The 24,927-nt window shown below is 47.5% G+C and overlaps 8 protein-coding genes across 8 annotated transcripts; 2 read left to right on the forward strand and 6 right to left on the reverse strand.

Annotated features, from left to right (window-relative positions):
- Positions 1-818: 818 nt before the first annotated feature.
- On the reverse strand, positions 819-2,594 carry PEX2_082360 (uncharacterized protein; the record flags this gene model as incomplete). Its single annotated transcript, XM_016745506.1, has 1 exon — positions 819-2,594. The coding sequence occupies one exon, from the start codon at positions 2,592-2,594 to the stop codon at positions 819-821; it is 1,776 nt and encodes a 591-aa protein (XP_016595319.1).
- Positions 2,595-3,668: 1,074 nt separating this feature from the next.
- On the reverse strand, positions 3,669-5,264 carry PEX2_082370 (uncharacterized protein; the record flags this gene model as incomplete). Its single annotated transcript, XM_016745507.1, has 1 exon — positions 3,669-5,264. One exon carries the CDS (start codon positions 5,262-5,264, stop codon positions 3,669-3,671), a length of 1,596 nt encoding a protein of 531 aa, XP_016595320.1.
- Positions 5,265-5,995: 731 nt separating this feature from the next.
- Positions 5,996-6,829, forward strand: PEX2_082380 (uncharacterized protein; the record flags this gene model as incomplete). The annotated part of the gene is made up of 1 exon (XM_016745508.1): positions 5,996-6,829. The coding sequence occupies one exon, from the start codon at positions 5,996-5,998 to the stop codon at positions 6,827-6,829; it is 834 nt and encodes a 277-aa protein (XP_016595321.1).
- Positions 6,830-6,995: 166 nt separating this feature from the next.
- PEX2_082390 (TPR domain protein) lies at positions 6,996-8,753 on the reverse strand (the record flags this gene model as incomplete). Its single annotated transcript, XM_016745509.1, has 1 exon — positions 6,996-8,753. The coding sequence occupies one exon, from the start codon at positions 8,751-8,753 to the stop codon at positions 6,996-6,998; it is 1,758 nt and encodes a 585-aa protein (XP_016595322.1).
- A 419-nt stretch (positions 8,754-9,172) lies between these two features.
- On the reverse strand, positions 9,173-11,267 carry PEX2_082400 (Major facilitator superfamily domain, general substrate transporter; the record flags this gene model as incomplete). Its single annotated transcript, XM_016745510.1, has 9 exons — positions 9,173-9,488; positions 9,551-9,790; positions 9,853-10,081; positions 10,141-10,208; positions 10,264-10,357; positions 10,428-10,515; positions 10,574-10,738; positions 10,802-10,903; positions 10,968-11,267. 9 exons carry the CDS (start codon positions 11,265-11,267, stop codon positions 9,173-9,175), a joined length of 1,602 nt encoding a protein of 533 aa, XP_016595323.1.
- Positions 11,268-12,078: 811 nt separating this feature from the next.
- Positions 12,079-13,412, forward strand: PEX2_082410 (Oxoglutarate/iron-dependent dioxygenase; the record flags this gene model as incomplete). Its single annotated transcript, XM_016745511.1, has 4 exons — positions 12,079-12,166; positions 12,268-12,369; positions 12,431-12,591; positions 12,651-13,412. 4 exons carry the CDS (start codon positions 12,079-12,081, stop codon positions 13,410-13,412), a joined length of 1,113 nt encoding a protein of 370 aa, XP_016595324.1.
- A 2,236-nt stretch (positions 13,413-15,648) lies between these two features.
- PEX2_082420 (serine hydrolase domain-containing protein) lies at positions 15,649-17,570 on the reverse strand (the record flags this gene model as incomplete). Its single annotated transcript, XM_016745512.1, has 4 exons — positions 15,649-16,435; positions 16,485-16,719; positions 16,865-16,978; positions 17,045-17,570. 4 exons carry the CDS (start codon positions 17,568-17,570, stop codon positions 15,649-15,651), a joined length of 1,662 nt encoding a protein of 553 aa, XP_016595325.1.
- A 1,211-nt stretch (positions 17,571-18,781) lies between these two features.
- On the reverse strand, positions 18,782-20,385 carry PEX2_082430 (peroxidase family protein; the record flags this gene model as incomplete). The annotated part of the gene is made up of 7 exons (XM_016745513.1): positions 18,782-19,112; positions 19,172-19,346; positions 19,411-19,731; positions 19,787-19,936; positions 19,992-20,022; positions 20,074-20,192; positions 20,247-20,385. The coding sequence occupies 7 exons, from the start codon at positions 20,383-20,385 to the stop codon at positions 18,782-18,784; spliced, it is 1,266 nt and encodes a 421-aa protein (XP_016595326.1).
- Between the last annotated feature and the right edge of the window lie 4,542 nt (positions 20,386-24,927).

Genomic DNA, 24,927 nt, shown 5'->3' on the forward strand with positions numbered 1-24,927 from the left:
CCTGCTCTCCTAGATGGCATGGTGCTTCGTCTGCCTTCTGCTGGCACTCTAAGTCGTCGTTTTAATTCCCGATACCCCGCTTTTGAGCAATCTAGAGCATGAGAGATCTTCAGACCCGTCACTGGCGTAGCCGCCCTGGTCCTCTTCAACTTTGTAAACCAAGGTCCCGTTTACGCCTGGCTGACACTCATCGTGATTGTTGGCGTCTTCATCTCTGTCATCGTCGGAAAGACGGTGCTCCACTCTTTGATCTCCTTAGGCGTCCTGAGGATCTCCATGAGTGTTTTCCTCACAGGAGGCACCATCTTTATAACAAAGCCCATCTACCAGATCTACTGGGCGCAGATCGTTGTGGGCATCGTCGTCCCCCATCCTCCATTGGGTTATGGACATGTCCTTCCCCCACCGCCACCAGCCCCTCGCCGGGCCACTGGTCAACACCTTTGTCAACGATTCCATCTACCTCGGGCTCAAGCTCACCAGAACAGTGGATCCGCGGGTCAATGACGGAGGAAAGGGTGCTGTATAAGGTAACCGGGGCGGCTTCTACATGGTTGTCAGTCTCTCCAGCTTGGGCATAGTTGTGGCTTTGATCTTCTGCTTTGTGGAGCGTCATCAGTCCATGGCGTCTGATAAAGCGGCATAAGAAACGAGCCAAATACAAAAGAAGCATGTTTAGATGTTAGCTATGGCCAGTTTACATAAATACAATGCTGAGATTCATTAGACCATTTCAGAATGCCAGACCATGTTTTGATGAGTTGCATGTTGAATCGCCACTGAGTGGAGTCAACCAATGTTCAACGACTCCTGTGCCACTACAACTGGATGCCAGGGCCGATCATCGATAGATATGGCTCAGTGAGGAACAGGTCCCAGTCCTCCGCCCAGCCCATGTCTGGCACAGCCTTATTGGCGTCGGATTCCGGCTGCGCCTGGAAGGATTGATAACTCGCCTCGACAGCCTCTAGCTGGGCGAGTTCCTTTCGCTTCTTTGCCATATTGAGGCTGAGTAGATGTCGCGCCATCGACAATGCCTTACGCGTCAGTCCTGTGTCGGCAGCGTGCACCAGATTCTCCAAACATTTGAAGGCAGCAGCGATGTGGACCGAGGCGGCCGGCGTGTCGATGGCCAACAGGATGCAGGCATACTGGAAGACGCTGCCTATGACGTTCCAGAACAGATGACCCTGGTTAGCTAGCTGCTGCGCCGCCTCCACCGCGGCGTTGCCGCTATCAATGACTAGTTGAATGATCTCGTCCGATATGCCCATCTTGAGCTGGTAAATGCGTCGATAGAAGCAAAACGCGAGATCCGCCTTAGTCACCGTCAGGAACGGATGGGTGAATTGGAGCTTATCCAATGCCCTGAGGCGCTCAAATAGCTCCTCCCTCGGAGTTGGAGGCTGGGGTTCGAGGTGGAACGGGGAGTTAGGTGCCGGGATGATCTGCGCTATTTGCACGAACTGGTCGGCAACAGAACCTACTGTCGGAATGATAGCCTGGCAAGTCACGGCGCCAAATCGTACAGACGAACGATCGAACTCATAGGACAGCATGTTATGCCCGGCCCAAGAGATCCAGAAAATTCGCCTCAGCCGGTCTGCATCATGTCCAACAACAGCGGCACCGGCGACGGACGCCATCTTCTTTATGTTCTCTTCTTCGTGCAGCCCGACCGCTTCGCAGAGGTGCATCACAGTGCACGACGCGACCCAGGCAGTATTAGGGCGGGTCGTGGCCCGCAAGTAAAGCACTCGCAAGCCCCCCGCGATGATGTGATCGATGCCCAGCAAGCGCATGGAGGCCGGGTCATCGAGAATGGCTTTGGCGTACTGCACTAGGTCAGACTCTCGCGGGTGTCTGTTGGGTGATAGGAATGACCCGAGAGCAGCGACGCCAGCGGCCACAGCGCCAAAGGCGACCGCGGTGCTGCCGAGGCCATGGTAATAATCCCGACATCGCTGGGCGTAGATTCTCGGGTCCATATAGTCACCGATAGGCGCCAATACTGAAAAGTACACACCCGAGAAGAAGCCGAGGTCGTCCTCCGAGATGAGCTTCCCCAGCAAGCCATGAGTGTTGGAGGCCTCCTCGGGGCGGATACCGAAGTTATAGGCAAACGAGTGCATCTCGGGAGGGCCGTCAGAGCCGAGAGCCACGCCTAGGATATGTGGGAATGCCATGGCCGCCGATGCCCCGGCATATCTAGACTTCTGCTCGTCGAAGATGCCGGCGGCCGTGGGGGTAGCCGCGGACGAGGCGGCTATGCCGGTCGGACTCTTCGACGATGAGCCGTCGGCTCCGCGTGGCCCTCCCGCTACATATGGTCGGTTGTCCGGACTCCGCGATGTGGCGGCAGCCCGGCTCCCCTTACTACTTCCGCCGTCGACGCTGACGCGCTCGGCTTGGGCCGGCGGAGCGTGTATGCCGCCACCCGCAATGCCAGTGGTGTCGTCGTCGGCATACCTGCAGTTGTATTCGTAGGTGGTGCACGTGCCACAGGGATACTCGGCGTCGCATTTCCTCTTGCGCTGGTGGCAAGGAATGCATGCCTTCCTCGCACGCTTACGCTTTGCGACTGTCGTCGACATGACTTCCCAAAGTGAGCTCCAGAGAGCTTTAAAGGGCTGTAAAGCCTATGATGAGACGGACGGGACTAGATTAATCGGCTCCCCTGGGCTTGGGCTTGAAGGGTTCATAATTTGGTTTAGGATCTTTGAGTGATAGGTTAGACTGTGTGTTCACAAAGATTCAGTAGTCGTGCCAAGCCCAGCCGCTAACTAGCGCGAATTAGTCCAGGAATATACGACCGAAGTAACTAATTATAATTCTCACCTTTTAAAGACACCTAAGTTGGCATTAATTGGCGACTGTGCTAAACCTGATTCGAGAATAGTTCGCCTCTTATTTCGAGCATTTGAAATACCTTTTTGCGACTGAGGTTTGCTTTCCTGACCTTCAGCATGCACCTCGACGTGCGGAGTCCTCTCTGATTATGGGCCCCGTAATATATATTTAACATTCCTCCATGCCCTCCGTAAGCCTCTCAATGGAAGCCACCGTCAACTTCTAAGTGCCTCTCTCTGCGAAGCGCCTCACCAGCCTTATCATTGTCACTAGCGCCTATCTCGACGACACGCTAAGTGGCCCCCACGATCACTTATCAACGGTGTCACCGCAGTGCTAACGTTATCAAATGCTCTTAACAAACGTGACTCTCTCTATTCGACAGTCACATCGCTGCATAGAGCTTTCACTGCTCGTTAAGTGCTATCATCCCACGATATCTCTCTTTTGACTTACGCCTTCGTTAGTGCCTCTATTCATTGACGCACCTCACCTTTCCCCGTATTTTACGCCGCAACCCGCTTTACATGCGGCTGAATGTTTTCTATTTTTAACCAGCTTGGCGGACGAAGCTCTTACACCTCGTCCTAGCCCTTACCGGCGAATGTAACTTCACATCGAGATCAACCGCTTAAGCCACACGTGGGTTAGTTAGTAGTTGGGTGTGTGACCACCAGCGCATCCTCCTTTGCTGTATATTTTTGCTTTTTGTCTGTATTTAATTGATTTGCTCAACTAGATAGGTTGAAGGGAGATAGCAGGGAGGTGTGAGGTATTGTTTGGTGGAGGTACACATACATCCCTTTGACTATCTCTGATCAGGACAGTTTCCCAAACTCCCCACGCGTGTCCCGCACAACGTGGAAACCTGCGACCCCGTCGTTCGCCAGTTGCGCCACAAGCCCATACTCCCAGTCAAGATACCCTTGCATATCCTTGCGAGCGTTGCTTGTCCCTTCATATGGCCTTTTATACACGTCGATTGGCTGCGACAGCCACCGCGATTCCGCCTCTAGGGGATGACCGGCGGCTACCCAAGCATTTGTCCCTCCTGTCAAATACAGAACTTCTCGCGAGACTGACTTGCGTGCGTCGTCAATGTTAATTGCAGCAACGTCACCATCGGGTGAGGCCAGCACGATAGGCCCGTCCCCATCAATAGCTTTCAAATCTCGGGCAAGTTCCGGTCCGGAAGCAAACCATGCGCCCGGAATGTGACCTTTACGATAGGATGGACTGCGGGCGAGATCGACCACGGTTGCTCCTGCGAGGGTTCGAAGGTCATTGATTGTGATAGAGCCATCCTTTGAAGGAAGCCATGAAGGGACTTTAGGCAACTGAAGCCCATCGGGTACTTGAGATTGCTCTTCAAAAACGTAGACCTCCCATCCGAGCTGTAAGAGCCAGCTGGCTGTCATGCGCGCCCGCACACCATCCGTGTCGTATAGAACAATGCGGGCTCCTCGAACACCGACCCATTCGTCGGTGGCTTGTACCAATTGACCACCGGGGGCATTGGAGAATCCGGCTGGGTGTCCAAGGGCGTACTGCTCCGGGTCTCTTACATCTAATAGGTAGAGAGTTCGATCTTCCAACTCTGCGGTAAATCGAGCGAGCTGATCACCATCAATAGAAGAGACGCCGACGTGCTTCGCCCACGATTCAGCGTATTGCCGTGCCTTTTGCGATGCTTCGACGGAAGGACTTGGCACCCGTTCCGTCTTTTTGGTATCCAGTTCCAAACCCTCCAATGTCCATCCGATGGTTCCATTTCGCAGCGCGACCACTTTGTTCGGTATTCCAGAGTTGATCAAAGATTGGGTCCCAACAATACTCCGCGTTCGACCTGCACAGTTGACGATGACTGTGGTTTCCGGAGAGGGTACAGCCTCAAAAAAGCGATACAGAAGTTCTCCCCCTGGACAGCTGCGGCCACGGGGAATACTCATGGTATTATACTCCTCAAAACGTCTCGCATCCAACACAACCACGTCGGCTTCGCTCTCCAGAACATCCTTGACATCCCGTGCGGATAAGGATGGGGTGTGGTTGATGGATTCGACGAGCTCGCCAAAGGCCTTAGATGGAACATTGACATCGCGATATACCTCACCGACGAGGGCATAGCCAGAAAGCCCGTCTTCCAGGATGGCGACATTCTGATACCCCAGGGCTAATATCCGGGCTATAGCCCGATCTGCATACCCTTCGCCATCGTCATAGACAACAATCGGGGCCGACAATCGAGGAACCAATGGAGGCAACTTCTTCTCGATCTCCGAGACTGGCACACTTAGTGCAAATAGAGGATGGGACTCGGAATAGGGACCTTCTTCGCGAACGTCGAGGAGGGCAATTTCATGATGATTTACCCAATGCTGGCGCAACTCGCGTGCGGTTATGAATTTGGCCATTTTGCTGTACAAATCCTTGGATAGAAATTCTCTAAACTTCTGAAATGGAGGAATTAAATGATGGAAATAACTGCGGAGCGATCTTGAACATCTCGGGTGTTTTTTTTTCGGAGGTTTTTAGAGAAACCCGCAACCCACGACAACTCCGAACATTGATATTCAGAAGCGCACGCAATCCTTGGGCTTTGACAATCTTCTACGATTGATTCATTCCATCACAATCCCTGATTTCGAATGATGCGTCAAATCTGTTGCTTAGAAGGCTACTCCTGTACCCCGCTCGAAGCTCGGTTGACGCCATCTCAGCGCAGGATGACCAATCGTGCGATTCCACTTGGTGGACATCAACTCCCGACCTCGGGCCTGTCTTGCTTGTTGGATCAAACTGACACATTCAACATAGTATGAACCCCACTCGACAGCGAAATTCCTGCGAAGCATGCCGTAAGCCGAGCCGTCCTCCAGTCCCCTGAACGTGTAGCTAATGATAAATAGGGGCCCGGAAGCTCAGATGCTCGGGTGAAAAGAGCGGTTGCTCTCGTTGCCGGGGCTTAACATTGACTTGTAAATTCAAAGACAAAGGAGCCCCAGGAAGGCCGAGAAAGCGTGCGCGACAAGAAGAATCAGATCGCGATTTCCCAAACGGAGAGGAGCAAATAGGGTCCTCAAGCTCATCGCATTTCTCACCGGTCGTTTCTCAATCGCCCTTTGGTCCTCATGAAGCCGGCCATATGTTAATGGGAGCCAGTGAATTCGACTCAATACCATACGAGATATCTGCGAACTGCGGATTCGATTCCTCCCACTGGGAGATGCTTGGGAACGGCGATATGTGTTCCTTCCCTGTTGAGTTATTGCAGACATCACGCCAGAACGGATTGCACAACCCCGAGATCCCTCCAATAGGCTTGGAGGCATACGTCTCTCCTATGTCGTTCTCACAGTCTTGTAAATGCGACGAAGAGGTTTCCGATATAGTACGCAGCCTGAGCCGCGCGAATATGTCACACGATATCATCCCGATGCTTCGCACAGGAGTCTCCCTCACAGAGAGACTACTGACCTGTCCTATGTGCTACGACGTGTCCAAACCGCCTCGAGTAACGGTTCAAAATGTCCTGCTCATCGGCCAGCTGATGTTCGAAATAACATCCGGCTACCAGAAGTACCTCCGCTGGCTGAATAAACACTGTACTGAGATCGATATCAGTAATGAAACTAGAACGGTCTACCTTGACTCTGGGCTTGGAATCTCATCAGAACTGAATTTACAAATCAATGGCGAGAAACTACGAGATCTAGTCGTGCATGGCCTTCAGACAGATACTGAACGGCTTTTGATGTTGGGGAAACAGTTTGCGCAACGGCAACGAAATCGCCATATGGTCGGCCACGAAGCTTGTCCCAATTCCGAAGGTCTTTGTCGGAGAAAGGAGGATGCTACTGATCATGATCCGCTCGATCTCTGTCCGCATGATCCAGTAGCGCGGAAGTTGGTGCCTTGTTTCCGTATCGTTGATGAAGTTCGCGGAATGATCAAGCAAGTTGCAGATGCCGCTGTGTGATACCCGTGTTTATAACTCATTCTTTTAAGCGTGTTCCAGAAGACTGTAAAGGGCCGACATGTTACATTTGGCGTTTGTTTTGGTGGGCGCGAGCTATCTTTTATTTCTTTCTACGTATCTTAAGCGAGAACCCAACAAAACAATATTAATTTAATCAAATGTTCATCTAACTCTTATTACACGTCGACTCCACACTGTGGCACCCATTCACTTTGGGCTTTCCACAAGACAAAGGCAATTTCCCAAGCCGGCAAAAGCATGAAGATGTGATCTCAACATCTGCCTCCACAAGAGCAAGGGAAAGTTGTTTGTTGATAATATTTGCCTCCGCATGGCGACCCAAAAGTTCAAGGCACTCGTGATAGCCATGCAAAGCCCAGACGTTATTCGGATGTTGGTGGGCACGTTTCGGTGTCGGAGAGAGCCCCAAATCTTCAGCATAAGCCTGTGCAGCCTGCTCAACTCTGCCCTGTTCCAATGAGAGGGCTGCATATGGATGCCGGGCTGGAAGCATCCACCCCCATGGCTCTGCGAAAGGCAGCTCGTCTTCCAGAGTAATTGCTTCCCGTAAACTGCGGAATGCTTCGTCATACTGGCCTCTTCTATACTCAATTTCGCCATCTAGCATAGCAGATGCGACTTTGAGAATGTCGGTGATTTTATTAGGGAAGTCGAGGCGTGTGGGAGGGACAAGCTTAGAAGCCGCTTTGAACAATTCTCGCTCTTTGTCGGCTTCTTCAAGCTGAGACGTGGCCGCATGCGCGATGGCCTTTCCATAGTGCCTCATAACATTCGTCACACAATATAGGTCCTTGTCTTCGAGCGGTTCGAGCTTCTTGAGTTCCTCCCACATCCCAAAGCGAATGTACACATGCACTCTGACAGCCTTGAAAAATTCCATCCAGTTTGCCAGTGCAGGCGTTTCGACCCGAAGAATTTCTTCGGTGATAGTGGCCTCCATTCGATCTGTCGCTGACAATGCCGCCTTAGATTTTCCACCAAGCATCGCAGCGTAGATGAGAGAGTGATAGTCGTGTAGGCGATAGTAGCTGTAAAATGTCAAACCACCATTTTTTTCAAAGTATCTGTCATCTGCGAGGGTCGCTTTCAGATTGTATTCCACGGCGCGACGATAATCGCCCACGAGCACATCGATATGAGCAGGCATGTGGAAGGTGTGGCCTGTATCGGGAAATATCTCACGGATCATCTCTGCTGCCGGCAGAGCTGCCTCGGGAGTCGCCGACATTTCCATCAGGTGGATATACATGTGCGCGGGACCTGGATGCAGTTCGACTTTTGGCATCTTCAGGGCCCGATCAAGCAGATCTTTCACTTCGAACACCGGGGAAGATGCTATCGGCAGCCCCGTAGAGGCGTCGTATAACTTTCGCGGAGCACAATTCATCAATGCGTCGGCGAAAAGTGTGATAATGTCAAAGTCTTCGTGACCAAAGCTTATATACACCTCTCTCATAGCATCGGCGTACGCTCGGCTACATCCGGCAAGATCCCTACTTGGATCATCGTTGGGGTAACGTTGTGCAAGAGCCTTGATGAGCGCTTGCTCCCAATCTAATGCATTGTTTGCACGCCTGAGTGCTTCTTGGGAAAATATATAACACTGCTTGATCGCATTGAGCCGATCTCTTTGGTCAAACAGCGCCCATGTTTTGTTGTAATTGGAGCCTGAGCAGAAAGATATTCCCCAATAGGCCATGGCGCAGTTCTCATCGTGCGCAATTGCCTGTCTGTAGCAGGTGATTGCCTCATCATGATTAAAGCAATATGTCCAGACAAGCGCCCTGTCGAACCATATCTGGGCTTCCTGGGAATTGGTGCTGACTTTGCGACTCAAGGTTCCCAAATCGAAGTAGGGGTCGCTGGAAGCTCTTGCGAGTGGTTGGGCGTCAGATGAGTCCATTGTGCAAGCTAGATGAGCCGAGGAACAATCGTACTGTATCACAAACCGTTCTGCGAATAGGAGATAATCTTGAATCTAAAATAGCACATGAAGAAGTTCCCACAAAATGTGAGGGGTATGTATGGTGTCGGAGGGTTTTGATTAGCGGCGGTTAGATCGCGCGATTTTGATTCGACTCTCGGACCTTTTTTTTCGAAGCGCATGGTGCGGAGCAATTGAACCCTGGGGTAAGTAACATCGTTTTTATACATTGTCTCATATAGTCTCATTTTTCTATGAAGAACTTTGAGTTATGGATTTTATTCAATGTGGTTTTGTTATGAATTGTGTGGATTTGGGCTTTGGTCTATGATCTAGAACTTGTATAACTACTCCTTTCAGCTCCGCAATTTATTTAGGCTTCTCAATAGCATCCCCCTCTAACGATTCTTCAAGTCATTGTCCACAACGTCCTCCAAAATTGTCTCCCCCCTTTTTTCCGCCGCAATTTTAGCTAGCTTCAACCGCCTTGTGTCACGCTCTGTGTCCTGAGTTACCCACCACGTTATCACCGTCAAGATCGCGCAAGCACCCACAAGACCCATGGCAACGGAGAAGGGTACTTTATAGTCTGGTGCGTACTTGCTTTGGAACAGCTGCGGGCCAATGGCACCACCAATCTGACCGTAGCTGTTGACGAATCCGATAGAGAAGGCAGATCCAGTAGCCCGGGAGGTTGTTTGTACACGCCACGGCCTATCATCACATTATGAGCTATACATGAACATTTTGATCGGGTGAAGATATAGAAAACTTACCACATGACAGGATACCATCCTGCAGTCAAGGCATTTCCGATCAGCGTCACTGCGTATATCGCACCATTACTTGGATGGGCAACAAAAACGCCGTAACAGACTAGAATGATGAGAAGGAAGGTAAGTGGGTACAATGGCCGGGGAATCCGGCTACGATCTGCTGTAACTCCTGTAATCGCGATGAACAGGAGACCGCAGACTGTGATAGGGATATTGAGGAGTTGGGCTTCAGCAATGGTCCTGAAAGACCGTTAACAATGCACTTTTATTTCCAACTGGACGGGGAAAAGTATCCAACTTACGTGAAGCCGAGGTTGGCTATGACTGTTGATTGATAGAACCCGACGCCGTTGGTTCCAACAGTAAAGGTAGCCCAAATGGCCGTAAACAGCCACAGTCTCCGATCTTTCAGTGACTCGATAACCTCACGTAGCTGAAAGTGTTGCTCGCTTGCACGAGGAGCATTAGATGGTAGTCGGGCCTGAATAAACTTCTTCTCCCTTTCAGTCAACCATTTGGCTGTCTCGGGAACTATACCGCATTTTCTCATATTAGCCACTGGTGTTGCGGGAGCACCAAAGGACACTTACAGTCTGGGAGCAGCAACCAAATCACAACTGAGAAAAGAACGGTCGCAATTCCTTCTGTGAGGAACAACCTGGAATAATCTTAGCAGGTATTTGAGAAGAGGAGTGGATACAAGTTTCGCTTACCATTGCCATCCGGAAAGCCCCGCTGCCCCGGATACAGTGTCAAACCCATAGGCAAGAAGACCACCGAAAATACCAGATAGATTTCCGCAAATATCTTTATATTGTGCGTAAGTAAAGTTCCATGCAGCGCGGGATTATGTTTGAGCAGATCGTGGGCATCTTACAAAAGTAGAGTAGTCGCAAGGACATCTCGTCCGGGCGATACCAGTAAGTCATCTGGAGAATGACACCAGGAAACTGTCCAGCCTCGGCCTATTGCAGTGTTAGTACATTTTATTCTGAAATCATAAAGTATAGGGCGGTAACTTACTACACCCAGCAAGAACCGTGTCGTATATAAACCGCCCTTATTCTTCACGGCAGCATTGCACATGAGAGTGATACCCCAGGTGAGCATAATTCTTGACTGCCACTTTGAGGGAGAAAACCTCTTGAGGAGTAAATTCGAGGGTGCTTCTAACACAATGTATGGGATCTGGCACGTTCATTATTAGCAACACGCGGCGGTTCCTAGATCAGGATGTAGTCAAAATCTTACATAGTAAACCACATTCACAAGATTGTACTCGTTAGATGTAATTCCGAGCTGTGTCATGATGTTCTGGTCCGTTCCCTTGTTCATGATTCGAGCATTGGATGCCTGCGAGGCTGTAAGTTATCTTGTAGCACAATGTTATCCATGACGGGAATGGCTGTTCACGCACATTGTTGCTGTCCAGATTCTTGAACATGAAGATGAGTGAACAAAGTGTCATTAACCGCCAGTCAATCTTGCGCAGTAGCTTTTTTTCTTCTTCTGCCGTGAGTAGTGTCCTACCACTCATAAGCTCTGGATCGTAGCCATCAATGCTTTCCTGGCTTGATGAGGCTTCCGCAACAGCTTCACCACGTCGGACAAAATGAAGCTCATGATCGGCGTTGCTGTCACTGGTAGAAGTAATATCCGTGGCTGTGGTTCTACCCAAGTCTTTGGATGCGTGTTCTTCGTCTGCCATTGTCACCATGTTGCTTTCGACAGTAAAATGTTCAAAGATCACTGCTGAAAGTACGGTGAAACGCGAGCAGGCATTTCTTGATATCAATGTCTTTATCAGTTCGGAAACCCTCCGAAAAACATTATAGAAGCTTAGACCAAGCTCCAAACCTAGCACAACAAAGATTGTATCATAGTTCACAAGTCTTGCAAATGCTACGGCCTAGGCCATACTACTGTCGAGTCTGTAGATACAGCATGCACTCAATGGGGTTTTCAATCTAGAGACGTTCTATTCTAATATTTCGGGAATAATCTATTATGTCTGTTCAATAATTCTATCGTAGCGAGAATTTAGTAAAGTTATGTGGTTAACCGGTTCTAATTGAGCACATCACCTGTGGAAATCGTTATTTCAGACATTTTCTAGTCTTTCATAATTCAGTAGAATAACCTGGGGGGAATGGTGCATTCGTGATTTAGTCCCCACAGTATCTGATCACGCAAACGGAGGATATCATGATGAGATCTGAGATCCCCATTGTGGCGCAAAGTGGAGATCCACATGCACTTGCACTAGTAATTTCACCTTTCATATCAATCTTGCGGGTGAATGGGATAGAGCTCGAAATTGCCCGATTGGAATGGATTCAACAACAAAGTCAAAGGTTAGTCCCGAGTCTGCCGTGACGCCAAGGATATCGAGATCTTGATAAACCTCCCCATTTCTCTGATATAGTGCAATTCGATGCACGTTGTTGTCTCCACAATAAAACCGTTTGCTCCAACCTACTGTGATAATATTTATCTTGCATATTCTGTCCCGAACTATTGCATGAACCATGGCAACTTTAGCTCAACCTCTAACCCCAGTTCCTACGGGATCTGATATCCCGAGCTACAGTCAAGTCCCGGAAACTTCATTTGATCGTACGTTTTTCTCGTCCTCCACTCATGCTCCATTGTAGAGTCATGTATTCTAGTGAGTTCTATACTTGAGACACCATAGCTAATGTGTGATTGGCATATAGTGGACTGGGCAGACCTCGCCACCTTGGATCTGTCTCTGTTTGACCAGCCTGGCGGTAAAGAGCAGTTAGCCAAGCAGCTTTTCGAGGCTATCCATAATATAGGTCAGTATCATATGGTTCAGGTTCGCTACTCTCCACGCTTGTAATACTTATCGAGCGTTAGGCTTCTTTTATATTACCAACTTCGGTCTCTCGCAGGAAGATGTTGATCGACAATTCTCGATTGGCAGGGAGATTTTCAAGCTCCCAATAGAGGAGAAACTCAAGTTTCGTGCGGAGCTTGAGAAAGGTGGCTACAATGGCTATAAGCCAAAGGGTCTTCGAGTAAGTTGAAAATCGAGAACATCAGATGAAAAACAACAACCGCTGATATATTAACTTAGGAAATCAGCCCGGGCGTTTTTGATAACACCGAAATCTATAACATCCCCAAATTTATCCCAGCCCTCGAGCTTCCTCAACCGGAAATTGTGAATCACAATCGTCCTATCATCGAGGGCTTCGCGCGCCATATCCATGACCAAATTGCGAGCAAACTTCTTACCCTCTTCGCAATTATCCTCGAGCTACCAGAGGACTATTTCCTAAAGGTGCATCGCTATGACGAGAAGAGCGACTGCCACCTACGGTACATGAAGTACCACCATCGTTCAGACGAAGAAAACGAGAAGAATGCCGGGGTTTGGGTCAAGGGGCATACCGACTTTGGCAGCTTGACCTTGCTGTTCCGCCAACCCGTTGCCGCGCTGCAGGTTCGCACCCCGGAGGGCGAGTGGAAGTGGGTCAAGCCGTATCCCGAGAGCATCACGGTAAACCTTGCCGATTCGCTCCATTTCCTCACCAACGGGTTCCTCAAGAGCAGCATACACCGTGTCGTTGCGCCACCGCCAGATCAGAAAGACCTAGACCGTCTAGGTGTCTTATACTTTGTTCGACCGGAAGATGACCTCGAGCTTCGGCCGGTTGTGAGTGAAGTGCTTCAACGTCTAGGTTATGATAAGATAACTGATAATAGTGCGGTTGGTATCACTGCTGGTGAGTGGGTGAAGGCGAGAGTCGCCACGGGAGTTAACAAAGGTGTGACTCGGAGTGAAGTCGAAGATCAGCCTATTATCGGGGGTGTGGTGGCCAAATACTATGATTAGAGCAGATATTAGCATGTCTGTTACCCAAGTGATATCTTGTATGTTTTTGTTTTACAGTTGTGTTGATGGGTCGTGACTTCCCTGACAGTGTCATCTTGTTGAGGAGCGGCCTAAACCCTTGCGTCAATGTACTTGGTTCTCTCCAACCTTCTCAACTCAGCCAAAATTGCTTCCAAACTCCAGGAAAATCCTAAATCCATTTCATAAATAGCCACTTTTATCCTCTCGTGCTTCTAGTGAGTGCGACGATCAATTTAGGACTTTTGAGTACCAACTTGAGCGAACTTAGTTGATTCGGCATCCAAGATGATTAAAGAGTTTAGCTGTATGAGCGACCATTGGAAGTCAACAGTATAATATATGTCAGGTGGTGCTTATTACATCCGCACCAAGTCACCACCCCACATGTACTGGTTTCTTCAAGATCAAGACGACGGGATAATCACTTTGGATCCCAGAAAAGCAATCAAGTTTCAAACCAACTGAGTTGACTTCGGAAATGCTTTGCCTGCACTACCAAATAATCGTCGAATCCTTGAAAGAAAGGATGACATCGCACTGGTTGCACTGAGCTCACATGGAGGCCACACCATCGGTGTCTGGAATCATCATGTGTCGAGTACTATAACTTCCTTCCAATTCACTTTCGGTAGCTTTTACAATGGAAACTTTGGGGTTGATTGGAGTTTTAAGTCCAGTGCTAAGTCCAGCTATGGCCGCAATCCATATCTGGTGTACCAAGTCCAGTATGCCGGTGAATAATGGGAGCTTGTGAACTAGGGAACAACCCGAACGCATAGCTATCATTCAAGGCCTTAGATTTAACATGTTTGGGTTCTGGGAATATAGTGAATTACGACAGAGATCACTATACCCGATTGTCTATGTGTTATGTTCTTAAATTAAATTCAGAGGCTTGTAGCAATTCACATTCATTGATATCACTGGCTTGGATAGTTTCGTACGCAATGCCGTAGGGCAAGATCGGAATGGACAACACCATGACGGTGGATAATAACAACAGCTTCCAAGATCTGCTGGTACCATTTATATCGAAGTTTCGGGGTGATCGAGTTTTCCTGTCAATATTTCACAAGGTCACCATGTGGATAGTACTTAATGTCGATATGGATATGCCCCTTGATAGCCATTCAGCAATCCGCGCATGAGTTCCGAGAATTCCAAAGTTGAACCCCCATTTAGGGGTTTTTAAATTACCCTATGTTTGGATCCCGTTTCAAGCCTTTTTGTTAGCGTAATATTTTAGTATTTTAATTAATTTAGAGCTAACAATTAGTTCAATTTATATATCACGTTTCAAAACGCGAGAAAACGCGTTATTTAGATAATTTATAAATTACAAACGTTCACTTGGAAAGTATTAGTACTCCTGTACAAACCCAAGATATATATATCATCAAAACATTGAGTTTAACGGTATCTCAACTTCTACCGGTTATATTTTGTTCAAAATTGGAATTTATACGTATAAAGCTATTAATATTGTAAATTACAAAAATTTAAACTCTATATAATAAGTAGAAGGTGACTATAGCGATTATAAGATACTAGGTAAACCCTTAATGGGCTATAATAGGGGCCTTATAGGCCCCTACGAATGAACTGTGGGTTAGGTTGGGCTTTGGGCCCCGTGTTCGGGCCCATTTATGGGCTTTGCGGAGCGCTAGTGATAGGTTCATTTTGGTGTCATCGAAGAAAGCGCAATGAATAAGTGCTGAAGGTGCCGGAGAACGAGGCTCAACATGTTTCAGGCGAAGTGCGAAATCGATTATCATACAGACCACTGAGATCAATCCAGTGCGCTTTGCATGTGAAGAGGGGGAGATACTTTGTCGAAACGAGGGGTTGGAGAGAAAGACACAAAAAGAGCAGCCTGGGCGCTGCAGTAGAAAGCAAGCTACACTACTGCATAGCCATCACTATCCATCCATATCTAAACACATGGCATGCTTGTCATCTATATGGGTGGACTCAACCTTGGAAAGTTATGATTATAATGAGACTTTGAGAGAAATTTAAATATTAATGCTATTCGTAACAATGATCTCTTTTTCCTAGCTTAGGCTCATAGTCATAGGTCATGGTTCTCAAAATTCCAGACATGCCCAATCCTCACCTTACTGCTGGTACGTAGGGTAATTATAAATTAAGAAACAAAACAACCGCTAAGTTCGATACATCATGAATCAAGAACAAGTGAGGTCTTCCCAGTCCGTTAAACTCTAGGAAGAGTCACACGCAACGCCCGAGGGGATAAGCTTGTCGCATCCCCATCATGATCCAGTGCGAACTCAAACTCTGGGAGACCCACGTTTCCATACACCATGGAACCGAGTAATATCCACGAAAGACAAGATCCGACAAGGGGCCCGGCTTCTTCCGAGACATCAAGACTATAGATAACAGCCAAGAAGGAGATCCTCCCTGGGGTTTCAAGACCGCTGGGCTGTAGACGAATGCTTATCTTAGAGCGATCTGTCACTCCTTGCAACCCCATCAAACTTTTGATCATGTCGACCGAGTCGCTGGTCCATTCTGAGACTACCAAGCCAGCCCCATCATCGGCCGTGATGGTGATTGAGAAATTGGAGGAGCCGCTCACCAAGGCATATGTACCTCCAAAGCGTTCAAGGGCTTGGTTTCTTGCGACTTCATCAAGCGCGGGAAGCATAACATCGGCTACCATCTCCCCGATTGCCGATGTCATCGCGTGGGAGTTATTACCGGCAACTAAAACTGTGAAACCGGCATTGTGATCTGGTGAAAGAGCAATAGAACTGGAGTATAGTCCGATATCCCCGGCCTTGGTATACAGGTCGACCCGACGAGGTGTCAAAAATGAATAAATCTCCCAGGGGGCGCCCACGGAATGTTGCAGGGATGATGTGTGCGCTATCGGCTTCAGCCACCGCCTCGTCACGGCAGGGTCGACAAGAGTACTGGAAAGAACAGCACGGCCGAATGTAGCCATGTCCTTTGCAGAAGAGAAGATGCTTCCAGCGCTAACAATGTGTAAGCGATATATAAATCCAACAGTTCATTGGCACTCACGGAGCTTCATCGCCAAGGTCATAATCAAACCAACTAAGACTCTCATTGTGGGGAATCACCGCCAAGCTGGGGTCTGGGCCTCGAAGGCAGGATCGAGTCAAGTTGAGTGGCTTGATAAGACGATCTATCAATATGTCCTCATAGTCGGCTTTCGCGATTGATTCCAGTACGTAGCCCAGAATTTGATATCCTGAATTCGAGTATATCGGGGTCTGTGAGGTCGGAGTCAAGGGGTCTAATAGCATGTCAGGGTCCTGTCCAGATTCAGCGGAACCACCCTACTCACGCGTTTTTAGAATGCCACGGAAAAATTCTTGAAAACATTCCCGCTGTCAGCTAAACAATTCGAGCGATAATGTAATCACACACAATCGACTTACCTTTCCTGTTGCATGCATGCTCACTCCCACAAGTCAACTTCTCGTTTTTTTGAAGTGAAGGGAAACCCATACTTTGGACAAGGTCTGACTGAAATCCAAAGTCTCCAAATGCATCTATAATACAAGGTCAGTTTCTTTTTCACGTTGCGCAACTGGGCCGTCGAGGTATGGTCATCGTACAATCTCTTGCAAGGCCTGCTTGATGGCTAGCCAGTTCGCCGATTGTCACATCGCTCCATTGCAAATAATTAATTTTATCCTTTCTTTGTGCCGAGCTGTAATTTGTTCGCAGCTCAGGCACGTATTTCGAAACGGGCTCGTGGAAGTACCGCGTTCCTTCAAATGTCATGAGGAGAAACATAGTCCACAGCTTTGATATGCTGCCAATGCGGAATATGGTATCCTCATCTACCTCTTGAACCCCCACAGATCCAACTTTAACTGGATCATCTGTGTGGTAGAAACCGAATGCCAAATCGTCCTCTTCGCTGCTGAAGACCTGCACTGCGAACGATATCGAAGGTAGAGTTCCATTGTCAATGGCTTCATTGAGGTTTGAGGTCAATTCTTGGGCTTTGCTGAGAAAGATAGGATTTTCAGACAGAGCGGTAGGGGCTGGGAATGCCGGTCCCAAGAGAGGACATCCAGTTGATTTGATAGCTTCGGCTGAGAGAGCCAATGCTGATAACGTCCACAGCGCGCGCATTATAAAGAGAAATTAATAAGTTCGCCAATAAATGGTTGTATTGTGCGGATCCAATTATCTCAGGCTGGGAAATACATCCTTATATGGAGGGTCAACCTTAAATTGCTGGTTGAAACATTGTGTATTACTGGCTTCCCATTTGGGGCCTAGGAATGTCTTGGGTTACACTCCAGCAATCGTACCTTAAATTACATATAGTCTGGGATAGTTTGGCGCCGGTGTCAAACTCAATTTAATTAAGGTCATACAGATTGCTCGAATCACATACAGGCAAAGGCGAAAGGACAACCCCAATATCAAAACCATTCCGGGGTAGTTAGTCCGTACGCGCCCCCGACAATAAACAATCCTTGTCATCCTAGTAGCTCTCATAGTCGACCATTGATGTGTACACGATTTTCACCACGCGTTCCGGGTTGTACTTTTGTTTAACCGGGCCTAGTGACAGTGGCATATGATAGTTCTTTCTTTGATTTTGAGGGATCTCATCGAAATATCCTAGAATCCTGAGGGAACTGAATCAAAGAAGCCTAAGTTCTTGCAATGTTATGAAAGGGAGAGGATATGTCGAGGCCAGAGGAATCCATTGTGATATCTGTGAGAGTGAATAATTGGCTTGAGCCCTATGTGAATGTATACATTCCTCATACGTGGCGGCACTTAAGTGACTCCAGCCCATACACAACCCAAATATACATAGTCGTGAGAAGACAAATATTGCAAATATACTAGCTATCGTGCTAAAGGCGGCGAATTCAAAAAACTAAAACTAAAAACAAAAACAAAAACATGGGGCTCAGCCGGGAATCGAACCCGGGACCTCATCTAAATTGGTAATTCGAAACCAGAGATTTCTCCCGAAAGATGAATTATCCCACTAAACCACTGAGCCGCATTGCGGATTAAATTGACACCTCTGTCATCATCACACATTCCCCAGAATCACTAATTTGGACAACCCCAAACAATAAGAACTATGTCCAGATCACCATGAAATGCCAACCTGCATAACCTTGCATATTCCTGGATTCCCAATTTCCATTAGGTCTAAATGTCTTAGAACAGTGCCCCTGACTAACTACATATAGTTGCCCATTGCAGGTTTTCACATGAAGATAAGTAGAATTTTATCAATAAAAGGCTCTCGGTAAAAGATAGTAGCTCAACTGTCCTGTTTAATAATACTGCCAATCCAAGCAAACCCACAGTGTCTAAAGCGAACGCTTGCTCTTCAAAGCTCCGGGGAAGGTATCTTGAAGAGCCTCCCATAGCGGATTCCCTCCCATCTGAAGGTCTTGGAATGCCGGACAAGTGAGGTTGAGCAAAGGCACAGCGAGAATATTGGTAACAAATTCCAACGGCTTAGCCACGGTCGAGTATATCCCAGAAAGCGCGTTGGGGCTGGCAAATTTCAGCACCTCAGTCACGAAGCATAGTAGATTGTTATCCTTCAGCAAGCCAGCCAGGTTCAAAACACCATCTGTCACATCCCCTAGATCAACTCCTGCAAAGCTATCCACTTTACCCATATTCCCTCCAATGCTGTATTCATATCATAATTAGAAACTATTCAATACGGGAAGCCTGGTACTGGCTCTTACCTTCCAAGCTCCGGATATCTCGATATGAAGCCAATGATATCCACATTGAGTGAGATCAGCCCGTAGTCTACAGGAGTCTTGTACCAGTTCTCAGGAATCCTTTCCCATCCCTCACGGTAGGTCAAATTGTGTTCCGGGCCATAAATGCCATAGAAATTGCGAAGGTGGCTTTTAGCTAGGATGGGGTTAGTCAATGTCGCATAATCAGTGGCATTTCACCATATCCGATATCAACTTACTCAGTGTTCCCTCTGGATTCTCAGCGGAGTGATTTCGGAACAGTCGACCTGCAAAAATGTAACCGGCGTTGCGCGAAATGAGCCCAGTCACGGGTCCATAGTAAAAATCCGGGTTTGTATGGATAGTTTGATCCATACGGATCTTTGCGCGTTCGGCCATGAGACTCATATCATAAGTGCCGTCGGAAGACATATTATACCATGTCATGAACTTGTCCATATTCAGTGTCCAGCTGTTGCCCGTAACATAGAGATCGTCACGCGTATTGGAGGAGTCTGCCTCGATGAAGTTGTGCGAGTTAATCAGACCTTGTGGTTCACCTGTTGGTGGTGTTAGTAGTTGACGGGGATTTGCAGGTAAGTAGGGTATCCTAACCGAGGATGCCGCCTAAGTTGTTTAGCAGGCTGTTGACGCCAGTATCAGGACCACCGATAGAAAAGCTGGGATCGAGGGACAGCACATCCCCAGCCCATACAGTGCCCATGATCGCAAGGACGGTGGCCAAATCGACGCCCATGCCATATACTGTGGAATAGAGGTTAGAACATGCTGCCTAGATAGTCCAATGATGCAATTTTACCTTTGTTGATTGCCGCAATCACATTTACGAACTTTCCACGTTTAGCTTAGGAGTCGACGCCAGTCACAAGGGAATACCCTACCGACACCACTCCACTCCGTGGAATATACCCATGGTTTGCGAGTGCATTGAGACCTGGACAGGGACCTCGCTGGTCGCCATTCTCGAAGTCCGGTGGTTGGAATGCATGTTCGTTGGTAACTAGAGTTATTTTGTTACAAATTGTGACAGCGTGAGAAGAGGTTTTTGACGTACTATCGACAGGTGATTTGATCAAACTAAGAAGAAAACGCTTTTCATGTTCCGTCTTCGGTTTGGCTTGATCCTGAGCGTTCGCATATGGGCAACGCTTGTGTATGTCTTGATGTCCTGAGTGGCCATTGTGGCCGTTCATTTGCCCCGGGAAAGCTGATACTAGGTTAATGAGCGATAGTGGCCAGAGCAATAGCCCTGCTGTAAAGATGCGCATGATGAACGAATGTGTTGGTTCTCCACTTGGAATGCCAGTTTCTGATTGAGACCAAAGGAATTATCATGTAACGAGGGACTGAAGAACACTGTTCCAGAAGATTGGAACTATGTCTCCCTTAGATAGCCGGCAGCAATTATGTGCCTAGGTAAATCTCCGAGTGATATGCATGCTGAGAAATGATGACCCCCTGAATGGCCCGTCTTAGCGCCTGAGTCCACCGTAGAGCATATGCCATAACGGCCCAAAGGAGTACATCGTAGAGACCACTGGGCAGCTGTACGGTAGTTTTATGACACAGAATTCATCGTAAATCGTTAATTAACTGCTCCACTTGATGTCGGCAATCAGGTTCAACGCCCCGGCTCTTTCTCTTTTAAGGGATTCTATTGTGCAACATAGTTCGTACACCCCTTTCAGCGCCCCTGCACAACACAATATGCTGTGAATAGTATGGCACAAGCCCCTGATCTCTGCATGGTCATCCGTGCATCTGTGTGGCATGGGTATATTTGTATGTTGATGTTGATCAGACCTGAATTGGGAATGCTCTTCTAGCCGACACGAATCTTGGCGCACGCCTCGCAGTGAAATCAAAACTTAAATCAATGACAGCGCCGATCATCTAAGCTATGGGTCAAACGGTGCGTGTAGATCGTACGGAATAAATATCGAAGCAATCTTTCCCTCAGATAGCGACTCCAGACCCCTTACGGCTAATATTCGGGCCTTCTCCGTGGGGTCTGAGCGGCAATGATAAGAAACGTCTGGCAGGCTACTCTGTTCCTCAACACATTTCTCACCCGCCAATTTAGGCAGGTCGATCCCCACATTTTAGAGTGCCGACTCCACTTTCAGAAATGGGATTTCTTCTAAGAAACGGGGTTTCTTAGGTGGCTACTCCGCACAGAGTAGATATTTACAACATAAGTAGCTAGTAGGCCGTACTACATTGCATTTTGACCCCATGTTTTTGTCACTGGTTACACATAGGAAGCTACATTTTCCGGCATTCTCACCTGATCCCCACTACAAGACCAATACTGGAAAATTATCTGCAAAGAAACGACATCTCAAAAGAGTATGTAAGAATGTATCTAGAGAAACGTTGAAAAGGAGACTCTTAAAAAGACTACCAAAAAAATGCAAGAAGTCCGACTATTTTTGTATCATATAATTGCACGGAGTACGGAGTACTCCGTAAAAACTTCTACATTAACCCTGATTATGCATAGCTAATACTATTTGTAATTCATTAGTAAAACCTACTTTCCAACCTTATATCTCATTTCTATATGTTTATTCTACTCAATTAATCTATTTTTATGCCTAAATATGCGAGATTAAAGTGCCGGAACAGCCATTGTTGTTCCGGATTCTGTCCCGCTTGTGGACCTTCCAGGAGAAAATTAGAGCCAACAAAGAAATGGAACGTAGAAACCCATTCTAGTAGGGGTCGTGGTCTCAAACTCAGAATTTAGATCAACGAATGAACAAGCTCCCTGGTTTGCCGGATGGGTATTTGCGGGCCCTGAAACGTCTAGAGTAAAGCCAAGAACTGGGGAAAGGCTCGTATAGTTGCAGATCCCAATTTTCAAAATCAGCCATCATGTCCACAAGAGACTAAGTTAGTCAAATTCTCGATGGACTCCGAAGGACGCCCAAGATTACTGGTTGTAAAGCTGTATGGAAAGTGCTTATATTGTATACTACTAGTAATTTTTAGGTCATAGACTCCTGAAGCTGTGGATTGCTTCTAGACCAGAATGTGATACTTGGCAGGGAGTTGAAACAGTTCCCGAACTCCTATCAATGGCAGATCTGGTGCCCAAGCACCTGGACAATTAGGCAAATTTCCAGCGAGGACGAACGCGGCACTTAAACTTAGGGTTTTCATACGCTAACAATCCCAACAGGGAGGTAGAGCAAACTCTTATGTCCTAGCCAAATGATCGTCGTGAATCTCATAACTTTAGATTCTCCTGATTTGCTTGATCAAACTCAAGCCAGGCCTTCTCTTTCATCTCTTGATCACGAATGCATCCTACCCTATAAAATTCATAATGCGTTTGTTCGGTACAGCTGCCCTCGTGGCCGCCTTGTTTGCAACGACTGTGATAGCAGGGATGGAAGAGCTGGCGGCTGTTTTACCCTCGTGCGCGGTAGGTAGTACAATCCTTCTGCCCCTATTTAGGTGCGAGCCCATAATACTAACTCTTCGAAGCTGGATTGTATGATGACTTCGGTATCGCAATCATCCTGCAAGACCACCAACCAAACATGTCTATGCAATGATGCACATTACACAGCCGTTCTCCAGAAATGCGTTGTTACTAGTTGTACAATTCGAGAATCTCTAAGTGAGTCAATGGCTTCATCTTTTATCCCCACTGGTCATCACTGCTAACATACATACACAAGCTACAAAAAATGTCACAACATCAGCGTGCGGGGCCCCTATCCGGGATCGCACAAAGATTGTTTCTTATGCAGGGGTTGTAGGCGGTATTATAGCCCTTCTCGCTTTTGTTCTCCGGATGCTGGCTCGATTGAGTTGCTGTGGTGGCATGTTCGGCGTGGATGATTGGACAATGGTATTGACGATGGTATACAACCTTCTCCTTTATTAAACCCCGAATTTTCTTCTCACTAAAAATTGACAGGTTTTACTCATTCCACTTTCAGCACTCTCAGTCGTCTGTATGTTTCTCTTTGCAGCTGGTTAAATCCAACTTCACGCGACTAACCGTTCTGTATAGTGGCAAATTCAGGTTTAGGAAAGGATATTTGGACCCTTCCTTTCGACAACATCACCCATATTCTTTATGTGAGTACCCTAAAGCCCGAAATTCATGCCCTTCCCAAGGCGAGCCTGTCTAATTGTACCAGGTCTATTTTTGGGATGAATTGCTCTATCTAAGTATTCTCCCGCTCACCAAAATATCAATATGTTGTTTCTATCTTCGTATCTTCCCTGATCGGACGTTTCGGATAGCAAATTACGTGGCAATTGCATTAAACATCTCCTACTGGATTGCTTTTGTCTTAATTTCGGTGTTTCAGTGTCGACCTCTACCGGGAGCGTGGCACCGCTGGTATGGAGAGGAAAATTATAAGTGCAATCATATCAACGCACAGGGCTGGGCAGCGGCAGTGCTCAACATGGTCCTTGATATAATTGTCATGGTGCTTCCATTGCGCCAGCTATACCGTTTAAACCTTTCCGTGAGACGGAAAGCATTCGCGATGTGCATGTTCAGCCTGGGTATATTGTGCGTTGCCTATTCCAGCCTCTCCCACAAGGTCAGTAACTAATTTATGAGCTTAGTGTCACCCTTGTCAGCATCCTGCGACTTAATTCACTCATTCACTTTGCCTCTACCACTAACCTAACATGTGAGTATTTCTGCCCTTCTCTTTCCTCTTTTGATATGTGCAATTTCATTAACATCTTTAAGGGGACTACGTGACTGTTGGGTATTGGAGTACTATTGAATGCGATGTTGGCGTTATCTGTGCGTGTCTGCCTGCCATTCGATCCCTACTACGTCGTGTAGCCCCTGGACTCTTTGGCGATACTGAGAAAGCCAAATCATCATACGCTATGAACTCTCATTCTCGTGGGACTGGATCTCAATTCGCGGCCGTCCCCGTCCAGGGCAATAGTTATGATCGGCAATTTTACCCACTTGATGAGGTGGACACCTCTGATGAAGCTCGGATACATCACCCACACCCGGTATAGTTAAGGGTGAAAACGGGGTGTCTTTACGTGGAGAAATGTCTTTCATTTTCTTCATTTCATTTGTATCTTTGTGTTTTTTATTATTTATTTATTTGTGGTTATTAGATTATCGGATCTCACAAAGACGATAAAGTTCCTCCCCAATATACTCCGTATATATTTTCAGATGTGTATCCAACATAATCAATAAACGCATGATAAACCCCTGTTATTCACAAGATCACTTCATACTTCCCTTTCATCCCATATAATATAAGAAGATATTTTAGCAGGGGGTACTCCGTAGTGCAATCAGAGAAAGCAAAGCAAGCCAACATCGCTACATCCCCAGTTCTAGGCCAAAAATAAGGGGCTTTAGCTTTCAGGCACGGAGTAAATCTTTACATACCTTTTTAGCCGAAGTGTGGAGCAACTCCGGTGGCTGGCTATTAGGTCTCACATCCAGTACAGCATACGGATATCAAGTCCTAATCCATTTAGTTTGCCCGGTAACGTGGCTTAGGAGCATGTACTCCGTACTCCGTACGCCCCTCGAGACAGTAAACTGGGGGCGTAGCTGCACCGACCCAAAGAAGACTAGCTTCACCGTTAAATTGGTGGCTGTTTGGAAATCTGCATGATCGGCATGTCAGACGGCATAGAGAAGACGCTAGGAGGTCGGCACGAGTGCCCAGGATTTAGAACATATTGATTGGCTAGCCAGTCCCACAAGCCAAAAGTAT

This window comes from Penicillium expansum (genome assembly GCF_000769745.1).
Source record: "Penicillium expansum strain MD-8 chromosome Unknown contig275, whole genome shotgun sequence".
Classification (NCBI taxonomy): domain Eukaryota; kingdom Fungi; phylum Ascomycota; class Eurotiomycetes; order Eurotiales; family Aspergillaceae; genus Penicillium; species Penicillium expansum.